The sequence below is a fragment of the Nuphar pumila genome, chromosome 11 (genome assembly GCF_984573655.1).
Source record: "Nuphar pumila chromosome 11, dmNupPumi1.hap1.1, whole genome shotgun sequence".
Taxonomy (NCBI): domain Eukaryota; kingdom Viridiplantae; phylum Streptophyta; class Magnoliopsida; order Nymphaeales; family Nymphaeaceae; genus Nuphar; species Nuphar pumila.
In genome coordinates this window covers 113,037,376-113,054,535 of record NC_143259.1, presented here as the reverse complement: position 1 = coordinate 113,054,535, position 17,160 = coordinate 113,037,376, and the positions used below count along the sequence as shown (strand labels likewise).

At 38.1% G+C, this 17,160-nt stretch overlaps 1 protein-coding gene and 1 long non-coding RNA gene across 2 annotated transcripts; both read right to left on the bottom strand.

Annotated features, from left to right (window-relative positions):
- Positions 1-816: 816 nt before the first annotated feature.
- On the bottom strand, positions 817-4,092 carry LOC149822894 (uncharacterized). The gene is made up of 3 exons (XR_016425758.1): positions 3,949-4,092; positions 1,768-1,812; positions 817-1,179 (listed from the first exon to the last, which is right to left on the bottom strand). It is a non-coding gene; the product is annotated as an uncharacterized LOC149822894 (long non-coding RNA).
- Positions 4,093-5,553: 1,461 nt separating this feature from the next.
- On the bottom strand, positions 5,554-16,902 carry LOC149822893 (putative GPI-anchored protein At1g61900). The gene is made up of 4 exons (XM_089980151.1): positions 16,722-16,902; positions 9,358-9,585; positions 8,651-9,256; positions 5,554-5,847 (listed from the first exon to the last, which is right to left on the bottom strand). The coding sequence occupies exons 1-4, from the start codon at positions 16,777-16,779 to the stop codon at positions 5,597-5,599; spliced, it is 1,143 nt and encodes a 380-aa protein (XP_089836277.1). The 5' UTR covers positions 16,780-16,902; the 3' UTR covers positions 5,554-5,596.
- Positions 16,903-17,160: the final 258 nt, after the last annotated feature.

Here is a 17,160-nt window from a genome sequence, read left to right as displayed (position 1 = left end):
GATGGTGAAATAAGTTGACAGATAAGCCACATGTCCTGGCTCGAGTTATGTGTGTGTATATATATAGGGATAACTAGAATATGTAAACCAGTAAAATATGTACACTGGTTGAACCAACAGGAAAAGTCCGATATGAAAACCAGGCGGTTCTTGTGTAACCCTAACCCACCCACACTGGAGGACCACCACCACGGCAGGAAGCCGTCCAGTGGGGATGCCATCTGGTGATACTAAGGGAGAGAGATAGTAAGAGAGGAAAGAGGGGCGGCAAGGCAGTGGGAGGCTGTCCGACAGGGCAGCGATTGGTGGTTAGAGATCGGTAGGTGGTAGGAGGGTGATAGAGATAGTGGGAGGGAAGAGGGAAAAGAAGAGAAAGAAGGGTGGGATAGGGTTACTCAGGAACCGTCTGATCTGAAGGAGAAAGAAGCGTGGCTTAGGGTTACATAGGAACCGTTTGATCTTCAGACATGGTTCCTGTTGGTTCAACTAGTATACATATTTTACAGGTTTACATATTCTAGTTATCCTATATATATTATACATATTACATCTGACCATCCAGATGTAATCTATATGTTTGGTTTAGTAGATACCAGATCTTAGTCATGTTTTAATGATGTGTATGTCAGATTTTTTGGAGTTGATTTTACTGTATTGAATTTTCAATTATAAAAAAAGTTTGTATTTCTATATAAAAAATACGATCCAAGGATCCATTCCTATTATTTTGACAATGATATGCACATCCATAATGGACATAAACAAATGTTTTAGAAAGAGAAACGGAAACCAAACAGTATTTGAAACACTACACAATTCCAGCGGAACATTGGGAACTTTTATTAGATATCTCACAGAAGAAATGCAACTACGTTGCCAAACCTATAAACAAATAATAGGTCATATTATCTGAAATTATGAAGACATACTGGCAGCACCTCCGAACCGGAGATCTCCAAGAAGTTCAACTACAAAATGGACACTGGTACACTGACAATTGATTTTGTTCTTTACATGGACTGGAGCCTTTCTCTGCTTGAAAGAAGATGGCATACCTCTACAATGTGCCTTCACTGGGCATGCAAATAGGAGTATGCAAGAGAGAGAGAGAGGATCATAATGCCACAAAAACCATGAAGGATGCTAAGAGTAATGAAAATGCACTCTTCTTTCCCCGGCCTGCACGGAAAAAGAAAACAAAAAGAACTTGAAGAAAATTAAAAATAAATAGAGCTTTCACATGGACAAAAGAAATGGGTGCCCTGATGAAAGTTCTACACCAAATATACAAATATCGCAATCAGCAAGCACTTTGTAAAGTGACTAATTATTGATGAATTGGCCTCATCCGATGAAAACAATAATGGAAGATGCTCTTATTAATGGCATCGGTGACAGCAGGACAATGCAACTAAGCTATTATGAAAAGAGAACTGCAAGAATGCATAAAATGGATACACCATCTATCAGCATGTTGGCCCAGCATTGCAAGAGTGTAATCATGATATGTTTAAGCTTTTCAAGGCAAATAAAGACAGAAATTTCTCTAGCATGATTGGTACAAATTAATATACATAAAAGCCATAGTAGCATGTTCTTGCCCGATATTTTTTGGGGAAGAAGATCCATCTAGTCTATTACCATACATAACCAAATACATGGATCCAGACGCTCTCAATGCCATGGAATACTACATGATGTCACACAATTGAATAAGAGTTATGTTGATTAGTGGGGATAGAGAAGAAAAGTGAAAAAGCAGCTCACCACTCTGAGAAGATGTTGCTGTAGGAAGTGCCGGTAATGAAATTGCTGCAGTATAAACATATTAATGGTCAGAAAATTATAAGCGACTTTAAAATAGATAAAGTTGCATGATCTGATAATCCTTAGTCTAACTATAAAATAATATAGACTATAATAGATAGCATTTAATTCCAAGGGTTCTCAATGTTATCAGCATGATTTCCATGAGGAGGTAAGCGACCTTGTGATAGGCTTTCCTGGACCTTCATATTGTGAACTTGAGAAGAGAAAGGGAGAAGGGTGGCAGCTCTGGAACACCAAAAGGGATAGATCAACTGATTTCCTCGTGTTATTTCATTTATATATTAGGGTTCTGGGCAGGTTTCCATAAACACCCTTGATGTGGACCAATATTATAGAACTGTAATTACAGCATATATGACTGTTGTACATAAACAATACATATTATTGCATTAATAACCACATGGATGATGTCTAAAACCCCAGTCAAGCCGTGCACGGGCAACAACCATAGACAGCTTGACCTTTAATCCCCAATCCTGATGTGTGGTAAAGTTTTGGTAAACAATCCCACAAGTCTCACCAAAGATAAATTTGGTTTCAAGTTTTTGATCTTCAACCTTCTTACAACAAAATGCCTATTCAGCTCAGTATGCTTGGCCTTTTTATGATGAATTGGATTGAATGACGTGGGCATAACATTCTTATTATCACATCAGAAGAGCATGTGATTGGTTATTCTAAAGCAGTGAGCAAATGAAACAGCGAAGAAATCTCCATTATTGTTGAGATCATGACTTCATGCTCAGCCTCACTGCTAGATCTTACAATTGTATGTTGTTTCTTGCTACTCATTGAAACTAAGTGCTGCCTCAGGAACACACAAACACCCTATAGTAGAATCGTGCATCATTGGATCTCCAACCTAATCTACATTTACATACACAAGGATATTTAATGGTCCTACAAGTAACGGAGGATGCTGCATAAATCAAGACATATTCAGACACAGCATTTATGTGTTTTATTCTCTTCACAGCTTAAAGATGACTCTTTAGGGGCACACAAACTGTAAGGCCTGATTCATGGAAACACTGCGTATCAATGTGAATGAAAGATATTATAGTACTCCCGGTAGCTTCTATATTTATCTAGAGATGAGTATGAGCTTCCTCCCAACATCAGTGAGATACTTATTCATGGAGATGGGACTTGCACCGAGACATCTCAATCTTCTGCATAAGATCAATTGCATACTTGTCTGGGAAAGAAACAGACAATCTTCTTCGATCTACTTCTATCTAAGAAAGTATTGTGATACAAAAACGGCACCAGAGAACTCAAATCCACCCAAAAAAAAACTACCAATAAATCCTAGAGCATCAGATTTCACAAATCTGCCCCTCAAGATAGCCGATTTCCAGAAAATTTGCAGAAAATCAGATACACCTCTGATGATGCCGATTTTTTATTCCAGGATCTTCAAAAAATGAGTTCTAGTGAATCCCCAACTCAAAACATCAAAATCCAGACCTTCGTAACCCAGCCTACTGAGGCCAGCTCTCCTGAGCATGAGCCCCAATGCAGGAAATGGACCAGCAGAGATGAAGCCTCCTGCTTTCTTTCACTCAGCAACACCCTCCTCTCTTGAGATATGGCTTTGATACCATATCGAGCAATGGAGAACTCTCAAGAAGAAGAGGAACAATGGTGAAGAAGATAGAATACGTCATTCATTAGAGAATAGAAAGGAAATACAACTTAAGGGGTCAACCTCCTTTGGTTACACAACAGGACAAAAAGTATTTACTACTAACCACTAACCACTAACCACCTGCTAAAATACAGAAATGTCCCTCATTAAATAATCTATGTACATTGAAAAGGAGGGTAGCACAAGAGTATCATTGCATATGGTACAATAGCGATATTACACTTCTCAAAAATAATCTCACTGACATGAAGGCCCTTGGAGAAAGCATACTCATGTATTGAAAAAGAATGTTTAACACATGCAACGCCGACATCACTAGTCATTGAGAAATGCCCTAATGCTGAAAGTTGTACTGATAAAACAAGCACAATAGAACAAATAAGTAAGATAGGCTTACGGATAATTTCAAACAGATAAATAAGATAGCTTCAGGATAAATTCTAAAAGAAAAGCAAAAGGGAGCATACATTTATTGCAAGAGGGTGATGACACTAGAGATGCGGATGGCCATGGAGCTGCAATATTGTCATTCAGATCACACGTGAAACTGAATCCTGATGTGCGGTCAAGTGTTGCATCTGAAGGCAAGCTCGGTAACAGGCAACCAGATTCTAAGACAAATGAAAGAATATGCAGAAGTAAGGACCAAAACAAGAGAAAATTCATTTTATTTTTATACTAGAAATAGTAAACACAAATACACACATGCAAAACACAAACAAATACATTGTGGGTGTGTGCGTGCGTGTATGTATGTATGTGCTACTTCACAAGTATCGGCAATATTTTGAAAATATCACAATCTTATCGCTATATTTTCACAGGCTGATATATGCCCACCAAAAAATGATATTTTTGAAATAGGTGATGTTTCAAAAATATTGTGTTTCTATCCTTATATCAATGTGATAAAACACATTTCTATAAAAACTGAGAAAGCATTTTGATAATTTTGTAATAATATCAGAACAATATCATGATAAATACATTTAAGAGATTTTCAATTTATCATGATGCTTTACCCTTTTCATTTATAAAATGAAAAGCTTCAAGAATGCAAGTAATTGAAGATATCGTGACATAGAGTGACTGTATATGTATTCCAACTGAAAAGCTATGTCAATATCGGACATGTGTTGACATGGATACATACACATGTACAACTTGGACATGTGAGAACATTCCAACTTTTACTTTAATAGAGTATACCACTTTTAGACAATGATGCAACCCTTTTTATGGTGTCCAATACTTTGAAAAAACTGCAATTTTTTCTTCCAATGGGTGCCAAACGATTTTCCATACATACACCTTTCCATTGCTACCAGAGTGAAAATCATCAATATCATAAGTAGGGTTGTCAACAACTTAGACCTTGACAGGATACATCCAGGTCTGAACTCAGGCCCGATCCACATTGGAGTGGTTAAAAACATACTAAGGTTAATCAGGTTAGACCCCTTGTAAACCCATAAGTAAATTATTCAGTTCTTAAACACATCTCAGGTTAGGCTTAGGTCTAACACCCAAACCAGGTCTAAATGATCAAATTCAAGCCAGGTTTAACATGAAATGGACCGGGAAAAATGCATTTCATGGATTGATCGAATAAAAATAAACAAGTGTGTGCCTCTAGGACCAAGATTGTTTGGAAGAGGAAGAATAATAATAAATCATTCCTCCAAGCATGACCAAAATATGCCACACATAGGAATTATACATGTTTGTGTATGTGGGTATGTGTGCATGATTGCATGTCTTTTGCATTTGTGTGTGTGTGTGTTTCATGCTACTGAAGAGGACAACTTCCAAATGTATCAATCTTCTATACGTGTGCATGCACTCTTAACACTTTCATAAATATAAACAAGTATAGTTCCAGAGTGGACTTATCATGCACAAGTTGTGTGCTTACCTTGTGATCCAACTATCCAGAATCGAAGATCCAACCATAGCAGTGTTCGGAGTCCAGAAGCCAAAACATCATGTTAAAATCAGTATACTGAAATGGTCTAATAGTTGTGATGATAATAAAGAAATGATGAGAATATGAACTACAACAACCTAAATACAGAAAAATAATGTCTTATGGATAATAGCAGCACCAAGTAGAATCTAACCTTGAAGAGAGAAATCTTTGAGGGTTATATGGCACAACTCATAAATGTTATCAGTGATGTTAGCGTTTTGCAATTGCATGCCAAGCAATGCAGCACAATCCAAAGCTTGCAAGTTTGTAATAAGACTTTGCCTTTGTAAATGAGATATGTAGTTTGCCAATGTCTTGCAGCAAGCAGTTTGATTACCAATCACACCTCCACATTCATTTGAAACATTTTTAGTGGTGGGGAAAACCAGTGGACAAACTGCAATCAGAAAGACAAATGTAAGCAAAGTTGAATGATATGAGAAGAATGGTAGCAGCAGTAAGAATTAAAAGAAAGTCAATTTTTAATCAGACTGTAAGCTTATAGTCCGATTGAGCTCTGAACTTTCATCACAAGATGCCAGCTTAACAGCTTATTAATGTCCTGTTGTGGCCCATTCCTTTATTAACCAGCAAGCATTGCATTTTACAAATGGTAGAGGATACCTGCATGCACTTAGACGCAGGACTCTGCACAAAGTAATCTAATAAGAGTCCTGAAATAGGCAGCTCCAACACAAAGATTTATGGCATTTTTGGGAGAAAGATAAGAGTAGATAGCCTGTACGAGAAAAGTAAAACTTTACATGCACAGGCCACACCATGCTCAACCGATAATAAATGAGCCAGCCAAGGGTGACAACAGATAATGAGCAAATCGGCTGGGGGAAAGTAAAAATTTACATGCAGAGACCACCCTATGCTCAACCAATAATAAAGAAGCCAGATGGTGACAACAGATAATGAGCACACTAACTGAAAATAAATGTAAATCTAACCATGAATCGAAATACCCATAAAATAAAGGCATCTTAACCTCAAACAAAATCATGATAGATGACCTTTTCTCCATACCATGTCAAACCCAGGCTATGTTTTGTAAGCTTTCAGTTTCCATCACTTGCGCTTGTTAAGCTAAAATAAGATTATTAAGGTGGATGTGGATTTTGGGAGTTCACGTTTGGTTGATACACTTGTTCAGCATTTCATAGACTTTTTTTCACATTTTGCTATTCTTGACAAGCTAAGTGTTAAAAGATTTTACAAGTGGTTATGCTTAAATTTTAAGTCAATAATTTGGACTGCTTGATTATACATCAGCTTGGATCTCCATCACAACTTCTGTCGTCTTCCATCGGTCTAGAATCTGTACTATTTTAAGCAATTTCCTAAAGCTGAAGATCATTGAGCTTCTTGTGAAAGACAAGGCCTTGGCTCATTCATTTGTGGAAGACCTGAAATGATTTTCTTTTTTGGTTCATATCGCCGACCCCATTTTTTTTGGGATGAAGGCGTAGTTGTTGTTGTTGTTGTTGTTGCTTTCAGTCGGTGTCAGTGTCTGCATCACACCGTGCCCGCTCATTTCGCCATGGACAAACTCCCAAAACGGCATGTCCTTGTGTGCAGCTTGTTGGTATTTTCACTCATACAACCAAAATTTGGATCACATCTTGAGACGAAGAAAACATAGTCAAATCTTGTCTAAAGATCGAATTGCCATCGTTGATGTTGCTTATTAATACAACTGAATAATTTCATTCAATCTGCTTACCAATAATTTATCTTCACCTAAATTCATGATTAATATGAGAACCTCCTTGATATATTATGTGTATGCATGCACGCATGCACACTTTGATGAATTTAGACAATTTTGCAACATTCATTGTAACATCATCCTACATTCAGTTGTAGGCATGTAGCAAGTTCATATTTTACAAGTGAACAAATTGCTTTCGAAAACAATGAAATATTGATACTTTTGTGTCTTTCATCATTTTTCGTTTGTGATGAAGAACCTTACGGAAGCAAGGAAAACCCCAGGTGATGATCACCTTGCCTTACGTGGCCCACCCCTGAAAGTTATGGACACATTCATGCACCAGTGGGGTTTAATCCAAAATCTCTATCTTAACGCCTTTACAACCACCCTACTAGCCATGTGAATGACCCTAGCGGTGGTGTCTTCCATCAATTTTCAAGTACATGGTAGCACATTCTTTTCAATGACAAGCTTTTTCATGAAAAAAAAAAAAGAAAAAATGAAGAAGAATTTGCCAACCAATTGAGAATACTGGAAGTTTCTATTCTTTTTCCATGCACTTTGGTGCTGTTGAAAACTTTGCTACTTACATTCAGCATTTGGGGTGTTATTCCTTGCTTGAGGTAATTGTAATTTCAGTTGTGAGTCATCCCTATTTGTGTGCATGTTGAAGATGAAGATTGCTTGGTTCAATGGCTAGAATTTAGTCTCGTGAAGTTTTAGTTGGAGAAGTAGTGCTTCAAGAAAACAAGTGTAATCAGTTTTAGGTGGGTAGATGAAGAAAGGAAAATTTCACCAAATTTACAAAAAAGCTAGAATGACTCATAGATGGGCAATCATTAACAGTTCTGAACTGAAACAGATACAAATTTTACAGCTACAAAGCTGATCCCAACTAAAAAAAATTTCCAGTAAATTTAACAATGTTTACAAAGAAAGAAAGAATTAATTAAATATGTATATTGAAGTCAGCGTAGGTCATGAAGCTCTTCGTAGACCAGATCAGGCATGACTATATCAGCTTTTCAAAATGGCATCAAAGCACTGAAAAGCTTTTAAACAGAAATCATTACCAGAAGTCTTAAAGACTTATTTATACTGTAATTTAGCACAATGCAAAGCTGGTAATTAAGATCGAAAAACCTTTCGACATCCACAAAGAACCAGTAAAAAATTGCTGAACAGCTATACATAAAGAAACAAAAAAGAAAACAAAATCAAAGTGTCAAATATGTTGCCCATGGTTATTTTCAAGAAAGCTGGCCTGATGCTTTACTCCCACAAAAAAGAATGGACAGAAAAACAGCTTCTTTCCCACACAGACATCAGTGGAAAAGAAAAGAAAGCACTTGGAGAGAAGAAAAAAAAGAAAAGCAGAACTGAAGGAGAGAACTATTAGTCACAAAAAAAAGGAAAAAAGGTGGATAAATCTCCCTTGAAGCAACCACAATCTGTATGAAGAGGAGCTTCCTTTGATTACCTTTATTGACATTGCAATTAGAAATACGTCTCAGAACCTTCTTTGCACCGTCTGGATCCAGTCGACTGGCTAACCATCTATAGACAACCCTCATGCAATCATCAATTGCAGTTGAATGCTCAGGAACATTTGGACCCTCCATGGGAGTCGAAAGAGAAGAATCCATCAAGGCAATTCTCTTTGCAGACTCAGATACAGCACTTTGACACACCTGGCTGCAACACTCCTTTACTGCATCAACCTTCCCACATGCAGCCAAAAGTTTAGACACATCTGCAGTGGTCTCAAACTCATTTACATCTTTAATTGGACAAGAACCTTCAGTAAGATTGGAAGGCTGTATGGAACATATGTGTTGAAGGTTTTCATTTGCACCCTGGTTTGTCAAGATCTTCTGAACATCTGACAGGCAGTAATTTGCATGATTCATGTCTAAAGCAAGTAAACCAGATGTTTTGCTAGATTCCCCTATAAGAACTGTAAGAGTGGCTTGCAACTGAGGACAACAGATAACATTGGCAAGAAAGGGGGCAAATGATCCCCAACAATCAACTGCAGTCATCCCTAACATACTCTCAGCAGCAGAAAAATTCAATGTACATACTCCTGCAAAAAAATGAAGAAGAAATGTGTGAGTCATAGCAACAAAAGCTCCAGCCATCATTCAGTATTTTCATGAAACAAGGAGTATGCTATGCAAGCTTCACCTGATAACAATGGCACACTGCTATTTCCAAATGGTGCCAAAGGTGACGGAGCCAGAAGGGGAATAAATGTGTCAGGAGCGCTGCTTGGGGAGGGAACTGGGGAAACAAGACCCTTTTTTTCTGCCTTATTAACAGCATCTATCTGATATGAAGCAGATGTGTATCTTACAGGAAGGCTGTAGTTTTGAAAAACATCTTCCCATGGTTTGCTCTGGTAGCCATACAAACCTGGAAATTGGAAGCATCAAAGAGTTTTGCTTTGACAAACAGGTAAGGTAAAGACGACTTAGTAATTTGAGCCTATAAATGTAGGAATGTCTCAGCCCATACACAGAAAAATAATAGTTGGCTTTAAAGCAAGAAATAACTTGGATGATTCTACATAAACAAGAGCCATAACGGAAAAAGAGAAGGTAGCAAGAATACCAACAGATCAGCTTGTTGCTGTATTATATCTGATAGAAGTTGAGTTTGCATCAGATCTAGTCTTCAACAAAGAAAGAAAGAGAAGAAGAAAGGTAGAAGAAGAAGAAGAGGGAAAATGCAAAGTCGTGTGGCTGCACAGGTACACGATTTTTCTTAAACATAATTGTGACCTGTTTTGTGTATATAAACATTAGGTTACAAGACAATACATTTGTGGACATGATTGTCCTACAACAAAAGGCAATATTACATTTGTGCCCCAGACGTCAATGAGATGCGCAATCCCAGTTTGGGTCTGGATCCAGCTACACGGCACTTAATACCCTCCCTCAAGTTGTGCATGGTCTTGAACCATGGACAACTTGTTCTTTAGGAACCAAAAACTCTTTTGCGTCAAACCCTTTGTAAACAAATCTGCCACCTGGTCTTCCGTAGGAATGAAATGAGGCTCAATCTTTTTGTCTTCAACCTTCTGTCGAATGAAATGCTGATCTATCTCAATATGTTTTGTCTTACTGTGGAAAATGAGATTAAAAGATATTTTAATGGCACTTTGATTATCACATAATAAAATAGATTTGAAGATCTGTTCCTCCAATTCATTCAACAAATGCCTTGTCCAAGTAGCTTCAGCAGTTGCAGCCGCCATTGATCGAAATTCAGCCTCAGTACTTGATCTAGCTACTGCCTTTTGTTTTCTACTGCTCTAGGATACTAGGTTTTCCCCAAGAAAGATGCAATATCCGGAAACCGATCTTCTTTCATTAGGATCTCCTGCCCAGTCTGCATCAGTGTAGATCGTAACATCATGCATGCTTCCTCTTTCCAAACTTTTCTTATATACCAACCCATCTCCAATGGTACCTTTTAAATACCTCAATACTCTTATGCCCTGTTCGCGGCTCATGCATGAAGTGCGACACTTGATTGACAAAATAAACAATGTCAGGGCGAGTAAAGGTAAGATATTGAAGCATACCGACTAAACTTTTATATCTTGTAGGATCTGGGTACAAATCTCCATCCTGTGAACTGAGCTTTTGATGTAAGACACTCGGTGTAGACAAAGGCTTGCAATCTTGCATGCCAAATTTCTTCAATAAATCGAGTTTGTATTTATGTTGTGTCAAGGTCAGGTAACCATCCTTCCTGTCTACCTCGACGCCAAGGAAATAACGCAAATCTCCCAAATCTTTCATCTTAAACCTCTGACTTAATAGTCCTTTTATTTCTTCAATGTGATTTATTGAATTCCCTATAACTATAATATCATCAACGTATATTAACAACATGGTGATTATGCCTTTACCCTTGAATATAAACAATGAGTGGTCTAAGAAAGATCTACAGAACCCATGCCTCTGTATTTCTAAGGAGAAACTCTCAAACCACGAGCGTGAAGCTTGCTTCAAACCATATATGGCTCTTTTTAGTCTGCATACATATGTGCTTGGGTCTCCCTCAGCATATCCTGGAGGTTGTTCCATGTAAACTTCTTCTTTCAAGTCTCCATGAAGGAATGCATTTTTTACATCTAACTGACTTAATGTTCATCCATGTTTGACAGCTAAACATAGTATAATTCTTATTGTCCCCATTTTGACCACGGGACTAAAAGTCTCATTCATAATCCTGACCATATTCCTGTGTAAACCCCTTTGCAACAAGTGTTGCTTTGTATCGTTCTATGGTACCATCGGGTTTGTACTTGATTTTATAAACCCACTTGAAATCAACAACATTTTTGTTAGGAGGTCTGGCCACAATTTCCCATGTCTGACACTCATGAAGCGCTTTCACTTCTTCATTCATTGCCTCAATCCATTTGTTTGATTTCACAGCTTGATGAAACCCTACGGGTTCATCATGCTTATCAACCTGAGACAGAAAAAGTTGAAGATCCATAGAAAAATTATTGTAGCTGACCCACCTGTCAATAGGATGTCTGACCCTATTCGAACTCCTTAGGTTTTCAGTTGGCACACAAGTATCTGATCCAATGTGAGGAGTAGCAGGGGCACCTTTTTCTCTCCGCACATACACATACCATTTAAATTTATCAATAAGGTGAGATTCTGAGTCTGCCCCTTCTTCAGTGTGTGAAGTTCCACCGACCTGATCGCCAGATTGAGGTAAGCACGCTTGACCTGAGTCAATATCATTTGGGTCTGTTGGATGTGTTTCTTGAGTACACTGAGGTGAGCAATCACCATAAGCATCTGCAAATAATTCGGTATTCATCCACAAATGATAAACCTCTTCTCTGGGAATCCTCTGACAAGTATTAAACGCTACATCTCCAAGATCATTCTCATCAAACACAACATTCCTGAAAATCTTGACACGCTTAGTCATAGAGTCATAACACCAATAACCTTTATAATCATCTGCATATCCCACAAATTTGCACCTGATAGACTTTGGTTGGAATTTATTCTTGAGAGAGTCATCAATATGAATATAACAAATGCATCCAAACACACGCAGAGCATCATAATCGGGTTGGATGCCGAAAAGAGACAAGAACGGTGAACTATTTTGCAAAACTGTCATAGACAGACGATTTATAATATAGACAGCTGAGTGGAATGCTTCTGTCCACAGACTAATGGGAAGATTACTGTCGTGCATCATGCTCATGGCCATTTCAATAATATGTCTATGCTTTCTCTCAGCAACCCCATTTTGTTCTGGCATATGTGGGCAAGACACTCTACGCTTTATTCCATTACTCTGGAGAAAATCAATAAATTCCTTCAATGTATACTCACCACCTCCATCACAATGAAAATGCAGAATATTAGAAGAAAAATGGTTTCGAACAAAGGCATGAAAGTTGCGAAATATGGGAAAGGTTTCAGACTTATGCTTCATAAAGAATATCCAAGTATAACGAGAGTAGCTGTCAATAAAGATGAGATAGTATTTGCTACCAGAAGAGGAGCATACGGGCGCAGGACCCCAAACATCTGAATAGACAATTTCAAAGGGTCTTGAAGCTCCTTTATTTATAGAATCAAAAGGAAGTACATGACTCTTACGCATCTGACAACTGAGACACTTTTTATTACTGTCCTCAAGAGTTAAACTTGATTTAGGAATTAATTTGCTTGATACAAGTTTCTCAAGAAAAGAATAACTTCAATGACCAAGACGATCGTGCCAAAGACTTGGCTTATTACATTTAGAAAGACTAAAACAGACTTAGATGACTCAGACTGAAAGGACTTAGACTTTAATAAGGGCTTCAAGACGAAACTGGTACGCGCAAATGGATCTTCTTTGAAGATATACATATTTTGTTTTCGCTCTCCTTCAGCAAATGTCACCCTTGTTTGAAGATCCTTGACATACACAAAAGAGAGAGTAAATTCAACATAACAATGTGTATCATTAACAAGTTTGGACACAGAGACAATATTCTTTTTTATGTTAGGAGCATGAACAACATTAAGTGTCGTGTAGCTGGACAAACCCAAACTGGGATTGCGCATCTCATTGACGTGCTTACTGGGGCACAGATGTAATATTGCCTTTTGTTGTAGGACAATCATGTCCGCAAATGTATTGTCTTGTAACCTAATGTTTATATACACAAAACAGGTCACGATTATGTTTAAGAAAAATCGTGCACCTGTGTAGCCACACGACTTTGCATTTTCCCTCTTCTTCTTCTTCTACCTTTCTTCTTCTCTTTCTTTCTTTGTTAAAGACCAGATCTGACGCAAACTCAACTTCTATCATGGTATCAAAGCGAGGCTGGTTCTAGGGCTCGGTGTTGCTTCCAAAAAGGTACGACTATAGAGGTAATCTGATTCCAGTCAGGAAAGTGTTCTTATTTCTCTCTCTGTTTGATTTCTTCTCTCTTCTGCAACCTATTCTATCATGTTTTCTTCCAAAGGACAATCCCTGATTCTCCTATCGTGTTTTCTTCTAAAGAACGCCCCCTTTCTTTCTCATCTCTATCTCTTCTTAAAACTATTTCTCGTGTTTTCATCTGAAACACGTGTTTTACCTTTAAAGGCTGATTGAAACCCTATTCGTGACTCATTTTGAAGCTTGTAACTTTTCGGTTCTCCTTTGAAACCCTACGTAACCCATCTTAGAATTCGCTCCAACTAAAACTCGTGTTTCCTGTCAACTCATCTCAAAACTCATCGCTGATTCATCTGAAATCACGATTCATCGTGATCTTGGTCCACACTAATCGAACACGGCACTTAATAATATCAACATTCCATTACATGTTAGAAACTAATAGATGCACAAAGAATGAATTAAATTTATGCTTAGGAATCATTTAAGAGAAAATTCTTAAACGTAGGAGCTTTATGAGGCCTTCTGTGAATCACATTCTCATACCATCAGAAAGATGTACTTGGACATATTTCACATGATGCTCTCACTAATTCATAAAGGCTATATTTGGCGTCTTGAGAGAATGGACAATGACCCAAAGCATCTATAAGGGGCATCTTTGATTTTTCGTTGATATTCCTCTAGAAGATCCTACAAGAAGAGCAGTGGAGCTCAAAACAACTTGTGAAACTTCATCAGCTAGAAATTGACTTCCAATAGAAGAAGACAACTACTAGCTGGCAACCTCTCCCTATTGGTCTCTGATATCATGCCCTTATTTTAATAAAATGGACACCCTGGCTTGATTAGCTACCAAAGGACAAAGGAAAGAACAATACCAACAACTTACAACTACCACTACAAAATATGCCAGTGTACCCCAAGGGTTTGCTAAGGAAACTGATGAATTTGGAAGTACAAGTGGTAGAACTGTGCACTGCAGATTTTTGTGAATCTAAATGCTCCAAGTATGTGGAAGGAATCATAACATTAAGCGGTAAGGATAATGTTACAGTTAAATGATGTTAATGCAAAGCTATGGACTTAGTCGAACTTTCAAAGTAACATCACCCATATCACCCTTGTCAAGTAGCTTCTCTGAAGTTTCTACCAAACGATATTGATAAAATGATCTGTTTTCCTCCACCTTTTTCACCAACGAACATATCCAAAAGCCAAGCACCCTCCAGATGCAGGTATTTGATTTTTTCCAATACTTTTTGTCGTGGTTCTGCAGAGAAAATGCATGCTTGCTGCCCTGATAAACCTCAAGGAGCTCATACTTAGGTTTGGTTTCCCAACTTAGGCCCAGTCCAATACTTTTGGGGAAAAAATGAATGAAGATAAACTTGGGAGCTGGGCTTCTTTGGCAGGATATGCACTCAGGTTCGGAAAATTTTTGGGGCCTCCGTAGAGCAATAGCTTCCCAGAAGTTTCTATAGAAATTATAAAGTAATATGCCACTACGAGAAGCTCCTTCTCTCTCTCTTGAAGCACCTATCTTTTACCAATCAAAGAATATTTTCTATCTTTTTCTGACCCAAACAAACATTCTCAAATTAACAAAACTTCACCATCCCCTTCCTTTAGCAATGTAAATCTTACTTGCATCAATCCAGTGTCCGTCAGATCCTCGATTTCAAAAACCTATCAGTTACAACTTGGTAAAATGATGATTTTTAGTTACTCTCAGCTTTCTCACACAGAACTATCTGCTGGGAAATTTCGATCTCCCAAAACCTAATGAATTTCTCTTCTTTGTATCATGTGTCCTTCTTGCATCCATGAAGACTTCACCCCCGTCTCTTCAATGTTTGCATAATGATCCAATGCAGCCCAAAGGTTCAATCATGCAGGCAAGCATCCTTGACTATGCGAATGAATGCAATATCATTCTAGGAAGTATACAGCGTGCAGTAAACCGAGTGGGTTTCCATTTCGTATGGAGAGATTAGAAAATGGTCCAAATTCCTTGAATTTTCATTAAGTGATGTATGGTTATTTTATCATGTGCATTTGTTTCTCATGTGGCGGGCATCAGTAGGGTTAAATTTGTCTCCAATATCATGGGAACACCAAATGAGTGTGCTGCCATTCTCAAGTGGGGAAGAAGGCACAATCAACTTATTCAAACTATTGTCAGTGTTCCATTTTCCCCAGTCACTTGTGAAGAAAATAATCACTGCGTCTAAAATAGTTCTAGTGAGATAAACAAATCTTGGTTTCCACTAAAGAACTCATGTATACAGCACAACGTGATTAAACGTTAATGCATAAGCTTGGTTGCGTCCAAGAACTTCGAAGATATTAAAGTTGAATGTGTAGCCGCAGTAAAGGTTGTATACACATGCTATGGAGCAGAAATTTAGTTTCTCCTTTTTTAGAAATTTGAAACATATAAGCATCACAACACAATAAAAAAACTAAAAGGGGATTTGATGAAATTTGGAAATTCTTAGAGCTTGATTTCATGCAATGATCACCTTATTATAATCTCGCTGCCATGTTTATCTCAATATTTCAGGACACAACAACCCATTCCATACACGAACGATACCAAAAAGATGGGTTATTTTACAAAAGCACAACAAATTACACAACATTCATTTAGCATTTCCCTGCATTACAGTACAGCATGTCGAAACAAAGCAGTACATTATCTGATTTTCTTGTTTCCAATACTATGATTCCTACTCCCAAAAAAACAAAAAAACTAAGGAAATGAAATGAAAATGAAACCTGCTCAAACTAAGCTGCAAACCTCATTACCCACAAACACAACTTCTGAGGCTTAATGCATCTCAAAGGAAGGATTTGGATCCTTCCAAATCCTTCTGTCCCAAAATTCGACTATTAGAAAATGCAACAGAAATCTTTAGCTCAACAAATGCAACAAAAGCACCACAAATTTTCCAAAGAAAGAAACTAAGCAATCCCAACCAAAGACAACAACAACCCACAGCCCATAACTACCAGTTTCACTGCCACTACACTTAAAAACATCCACAAATTGAACCAAAACCACCAAAAATTCAATTTTTGAGGTACCCATTATCAAAAGAGTGGCAGAAAACACTCACAGTTGAACAGGATCAGTGCTCGCAGGAGCTTGAGCCTGAGAGAGAGCCCTTCTCTCATTTTCTGCTCGCTACCCACAAAGGATCGCAGCTACTGGCATGCCAAATCCCCTTGGTTAACCCTGAGAGAGAGAGAGAGAGAGAGAGAGAGAGAGACCACTGTGGTGGGAACGTGAGCAAACATACCAGCTCTCGCTTCACACGTGCCGAAACAAGTGGGGAGTTACTGGAGTCACATAATGAGCCAACTTGCGTCGGCAGAAACCGGGTGTGCTTAAAACGATACGGTTCGATTGAGTACGAACGATTCGATTCGATTCGATTAGACAATGAATCGGTTGGGTTAGTTGGCTGCCGTTTACTATCTGGCTGTTTGTCAAATGGAAGACCCAACAAAGTGCCTGTGGTCCCTTTGGACCTCACTAGAACGTCACCATGCGGT

Bases quoted from the DNA above. Each gene is read 5' to 3' on its own strand.
- LOC149822893 (XM_089980151.1), bottom strand. From the start codon at position 16,779: ATGAGAGAAGGGCTCTCTCTCAGGCTCAAGCTCCTGCGAGCACTGATC. The intron at 9,257-9,357 runs GTGAAGCTTGCA...ATTTTTTTGCAG, and splicing joins CAGTGTGCCATTGTTATCAG to GAGTATGTACATTGAATTTT. The intron at 5,848-8,650 runs GTAATCAAAGGA...TTCTGATTGCAG, and splicing joins TAATTGCAATGTCAATAAAG to TTTGTCCACTGGTTTTCCCC.